Here is a 6,000-nt window from a genome sequence, read left to right as displayed (position 1 = left end):
TATCAGAATGTACTATTACATTATATGTCATTTAGCTGACGCTTTTATCCAAAGCGACTTAAATTGCTATATGCCTCTGGAGCAACTAGGAGTTAAGTGTCCCGCACCAATGGCATGTGCCATATCCACTGCGCCATCACCACCCCAAAGATTATTGGCTTCATTGCCTATTACCAATTCTTCTACTTTGTGCATGATCAAAGTAGATTGCACCGGCGGACTTGATTCTAATGCCAACTTCAAATTAGGAATTTGGTATCAACCAGATTTTGCCCTTAGGGTTCGTCCAGTATTTGAACCTGGGATCATACCCCTAGACCAATGAGCCTCGACTACTACGACCACTTCCTCTATAAATGTAGTTTAAATTCCATTTTCTGTTAGACTAGATGAATAGATCCAGTGGAAACTCGCCACGTCTTTATATAAAAACATAGACTGTAAAAAAAATAATAGAGCTTCAGGGTGTAAGAAGTGAAGTGAAAAGTGCCTTGAACCTGCATTCAATCTGATTTCCAGCAGGGGGCGACTCCACTGGCTCCAAAAAGAAGTCAGTTTCTATAGAAGTCTATGAGAAAATGAGCCTACTTCACACTTGATTTATTCATAGGCAGTATATAAGAATGGACCAACAGATCCCGTTGCTCTGGACGGAGACCAGTGAAGGATATTAGAAGCACTTTTCCGGTGAGCGCCGAGCTGTACTGCGCAGCTTCCAACTGAGAGAGACGATGTAAATGTGACGTGAGCAACCTGTCTGAAAGTTGTAAGTCTTCTGGTAGCTGTGCCAAGAGAAATCTCAATCATTCCCAATCTTGCAGAGACGGAGAGCGTAGGTATATGTAAGGAGATGACATGGGCACAGGCTAATTATTGATCACTAAAATGCTAGTTAACATTAGTAATTAAACAGCTAATGTAAGTCGAAACTGCCTGTGCGCTTCTCCTGTACTATACGGTAATTCCTCTACTATGCGACAGTAAGTCCTGTGATTATGACACAATCGTTAGCCTATTTTTACAAAAACCATAACGTGAGGTACAAGGTAATGGAGCCTTTTATACATTGTCGTGTTTCATTAGAAATAAACAATGGACAAATAAAGTCTTTAAACGCTTCAGATGTAAAGTTATTCGCTGTCAAAGTGACGTCAAAATTAATGGCAGTAAATGGAATGCTAACGGGGGGTGAGTGCTTATTCACATCAAAATGGCGCCATAGGAGGTTTGGGTTGTGAGGAGACGCTTAATCCCTTGGATTTATTACCTGAGTAAACATTTTCATATGAGTTTATGGTCTCAAGCAACCAACCAAGCTAGCTAGCTACCGCTAATGTTAGCTGGTAACTAACCCTCCTAATCCATTTTAACACTCATGTTGACAACCCCCAGGATAGAGGGACCAAATAGCTGTGTTGTGTTTTTGAGAACTATGGACTGACTCAGCATGTGACAGAGCCCACACACAATAAGGGACACACTCTGGACTTGATTGTCTCCAAAGGTCTAAACATTCCCAAGGTTGTGGTGACTGACGTTGCTCTCTCTGATCATTCCTGTGTTTTCTTTAATGGCACTATCTCTGTGCACAAAAGTGTCCAAACAAAGGTAATCAGAAAACGGTATATCACTGACAGCACCAGTGAAACATTCATTCAGCTTTTCTCCTCCACACCTGCCCTCTCTGGGGTCTTAGTCAATCAGCTTGTAGATAATTTCATTTGTAAAATTACAAATTGATGCCATTGCTCCCACTAAGGTCAAAGCTATCTGGTAAGAAAAGATCTCTATGGAGAAATGCCACAGTGGTGAGAACAGAAAAAAAAGAGTATCAAAAAGCTGAACGCAGGTGGCGAAAAACTAATCTCCAGGTCCATTATGACACCTATAAAGAGAGACTTCGCATTTATAATTCTTCTCTGACATTATCGCCAGAAACACTAATAATTCACGTGCTTTGTTTGCTACTGTCGATAGGTTAACAAACCCTCCATTACCAGTAGCATCTGAACTTTTATCCACCAAGGCCTACAATGAATTCTTCAGAGACAAAATTTATAAAATTAGACAGTCAGTGCCTCCATATCAAGTACAGTAACAAATTCCAATATGATGCAATTTCATACGGTCAACCATAAAGACCTGGAGGACATTATACAACATCGGAAAACCTCCTCCTGTTGCCTTGATATTCTACCAACGGGCGTTTTCAAAAATGTTTCAAATTGTTTGGCTTCAGATCTTCTACAGATTGTAAACACATCTCTTCTTTCAGGTATCTTCCCACAGGCCCTGAAAACTGCAGTCATCAAGCCACTCTTAAAAAAGAACAATCTAGATACGTCACTAACGAGCAAATATAGGCCAATATCATTTCAAAATCATTGAAAAAGCATTTTTTCAACAACTCAACATTTTCTTGTCACTAAACAACAGTTTTGATGCCTTCCTGTTGTGTTTTTGACCACAGTACAGCACTGAGACAGCTCTTGTTAAAGTCCTTAATGACATCCACTTAAACACAGATAGTGGCAAATCTTCAGTCTTAGTATTACTTGATCTCAGTGCTGCATTTGACACGGTCAACCATGACATATTACTAGACCGATTGGAAAACTGGGTTGGATTTTCTGGCTCAGTACTAAACTTGTTTGAATCCTACTTAAAGAATAGGGACTACTTAGTGTCTATAGGTAATTATGCATCGAAGTATACAAATACAGTATGATGTGCGGAGTTCCCCAAGGCTTCATTCTGGGGCCTCTTCTGTTTAACATCTACATGCTTCCACTGGCTCAGATTATGGAAAATAACAAAATAAATTACTATAGTTATGCGGACGACACACAAATTTACATAACCTTATCGCCAGGGGACTATAGTCCAATACAAAAACTGAGTAAGTGCATTGAACAAACTAACAACTGGATGTGCCACAATTTTTCTTAAATTAAATGAAGAAAAAACTGAGGTGGTTGTTTTTGGAGCAAAAGATTAACGATTAAAAGTCAGCACTCAGCTTCAAACGACAATGTTAAAAACAACGGACAAAGCCAGAAATCTTGGTCCAGTCATGGACTCAGACCTGAATTTCAACAGCCACATTAAGACAATTACAAAATCAGCCTATTAGCGCCTTAAAAATATATCAATGGTTAAAGGACTTCTCCATGCTTTTATCTTCAGTAGACTTGACTACTGTAACGGTGTCTTTACAGGTCTCCCTAAAAAAATCAATCAGACAGCTGCAGCTGATTCAGAACGCTGCTGCTCGAGTCCTCACTAAGACCAAGAAAGTGGATCACATCACTCCAGTTCTGAAGTCTCTACACTGGCTTCCTGTGCCTCAAAGAATTGATTTCAAAATACTTTTGCTGGTTTGTAAATCACTAAACGGTTTAGGTCCAAAATACATTTCTGATCTGCTACTACACTATGACCCACCCGGACCTCTCAGGTCATCTGGGACAGGTCTGCTTGTTGTCCCCAGAGTCAGAACTAAACAGGGGGAAGCAGCGTTCAGTTTTTATGCTCCAAGCATAAACAAAACAAACAAGCTCCCAGAAAACTGCAGGTCTGCCGCAACTCTCAGATTTTTAAAATAAAGGCTGACGACCTTTCTTTTTGATGTTGCCTTTCTTTAAATAATTGTTAATTTCTTATACTGCACTGTACATTTTATTCTTGTATTTTATCTGTTTTTAATCTTTTAATCGTTTTTAACTGCTGTTTAATGTTTTATGTAAAGCACTTTGAATTGCCCTGTTGCTGAAATGTGCTATACAAATAAAGCTGCCTTGTCTTGCCTTATAACCTACCGCAAGCAATCTTTTGGTTGTATTTATGTTTTTTCTTTAAATGTCAGTTTTGGAAAAGAAAGACGGACCGAGGAGTGCCTCTCAACACATACACGCACAAATATGATGTTAAAACGTAATTTAAGTGTTGAATAAAACATGCAATATCATGTTTTTGTCATAATCTTAATTTCATGACGTTACATTTCACCCCAGGGCATGGTACAACTAGGTAAAGTGTGACATTTTACTCCTTGTGTTTGAGAGTAAACCATGCATTTTCTGTTTGGGTTGCATAGATAATTACACCATTTATTAGCAGACACATGTAATTAGTTTGTATGACATTTTGAACCCACTGGTTTAAAAGCTCCAAGATACAGAAGACAGAAATGTCAAAAAATGTTACAACTATCCCCGGTCTCCCCTACATACTTTTATTTAAGTAACATTTTCGACGCAGGACTTTCACTTGTAACTTAGTATTTTTTACAGTGTGGTATTAGTACTTTTACTTAAGTAAAGGATCTGAATACTTCTTCCGTCACTGGATTTTTCACATTAGAAGTCAGTTTCCTGATCATGAGGAGTTTTTGTGCTCGGTGTCCTGCCTGCAGCGGACAGTAGAGGGCGCTGCGTCAGCAGCTTGACCGCCTGCAGGCTGCTGAACTCTGTTTCCTGAAACGCATACTTCAGGATTAGGAAGAACACACCCAGTGACATCAGTGAGGTTTGAAGAAGAAGAAGAAAAAAAAGTCTCCAGTCAAAGTGTGCAGAGGAGGAACAAGAGGGCCGAAAGGTCCTTCCCAAGTTTTTCTATCCGTGTTGAGTGTTTTTCTTTTGGCTCCGGAGAGTTTGGGAACCACAACTGTCCAAAACTGTGCGTAAACTTTTTACCGGGGCGCAGAGAGTCGCGTTTCTCAAGAGAGGAGGATGTCAACTTCTGACGAGACAGACGGGCTCCGGCCGAGATATGGCTGTAAGTTCACACTCTTTTTCTGCCCACCTTATAGGATGCCAGGCAGGCGGCTTGCATTCCCTCTACAAGGGGGGAGAAGCAGCTCGGATCACCGCTCTGCTTCATGCAAACGCCCCCCCCAAAACTTCAGAAAAGTTGGATTTGTACAACGCGCTCACAGTCGGATTGGGTTTTTATTTCTGACAGCATGGATACAGCCTAATTATGACTTCCGCGTTTTTATAATAACGCATCGCAGAGTGGAGAGGGAGGGAGGCCTGCTTTCAGAGTTTACCCAACTTTTTCCACATACACGTTAGTTTTTACGCTCCCAAGTTATTACCTGTCCATGTACTTGTGCCAAATGTAGAAAACTGGACAGAATATTCCTAAATGTAAACGTTTTTTGTCTGAGTTTTTCAAAGACCGGGACTTGCACAATATAACCACCGCCCATACAATTAATTTCTAAACCATTTGGGGGGCAAAGTTTGAAGAGAATGTCCTCCATCTTTCATTTGTATTGCGCAGTGAAACTTTACACTCCTTTATCCATCAAATATGGAAAACAAGAAGTAGTTTGCTTAGCTGGCATATTCCAATATTTCATTTATTTTTTATTTTTTTTGGAATACATATCAGTGGTGAAACTAACTCAGAAACTGGTGCTCCAGTTTTCATGGCATGGAGTCCTCTTGAGTTTTTGTTGAGATCAGGATTTACCTGTTGTTGTTGCCTGGGATGCCCAGGCTGAACTCTCCCACCTCAGATTTTGACAGGAGGCTAAAATGGGGCCTCTTTGTATCGCGCGCCCTCCCGTGCCCCATCCCCCCTCTCTATAATTTGGGAGAAAACTTGTGTGGGGAACATTTCTCTGCAGGCAGGAATCACTGCTCCACTCTGTGTGTTCTCACGGGAATCGCTCCCATAACCTCCCCTGCATTGTTTTTTGTTTTCAGTATATGAATAAGCTGCAATTTAAAGACAAAGGCATGCCCTCATCATACAGTCGCACAGCTCTGGGCCACAGTAAGCTCATGTGTTTACTGGCTACACAGATGACTAATGAATGTAAAACACCTCCAGTGTATGGAGCTTTGGAGAGGCCTAGGATGCTGGATGGAAACTTTGTCCTCATTACGTAACCAGGAAACACGTTCTTAAACACCTATTTGTTACAGGGTTGCACGATTATGGCAAAAAATCGTAATCACGATTATTTTGGTCAATATAGAAATCATTGAT

At 40.5% G+C, this 6,000-nt stretch overlaps 1 protein-coding gene across 1 annotated transcript in view; it reads left to right on the top strand.

Annotated features, from left to right (window-relative positions):
- Positions 1-4,494: 4,494 nt before the first annotated feature.
- The window catches only part of iqgap1 (IQ motif containing GTPase activating protein 1), a 71,808-nt gene continuing 70,302 nt past the window's right edge, over positions 4,495-6,000 (top strand). The window contains exon 1 of the mRNA XM_078254528.1: positions 4,495-4,776. Within this exon, the coding sequence (XP_078110654.1) occupies positions 4,731-4,776 (46 nt within the window). The 5' untranslated portion in view covers positions 4,495-4,730. The remainder of the gene's footprint in view (positions 4,777-6,000) is intronic.

Source organism: Sander vitreus, chromosome 1 (genome assembly GCF_031162955.1).
Source record: "Sander vitreus isolate 19-12246 chromosome 1, sanVit1, whole genome shotgun sequence".
Lineage (NCBI taxonomy): Eukaryota > Metazoa > Chordata > Actinopteri > Perciformes > Percidae > Sander > Sander vitreus.
Note: the sequence above shows the minus strand (reverse complement) of the source record. Positions and strands in the feature narration are given on the sequence as shown.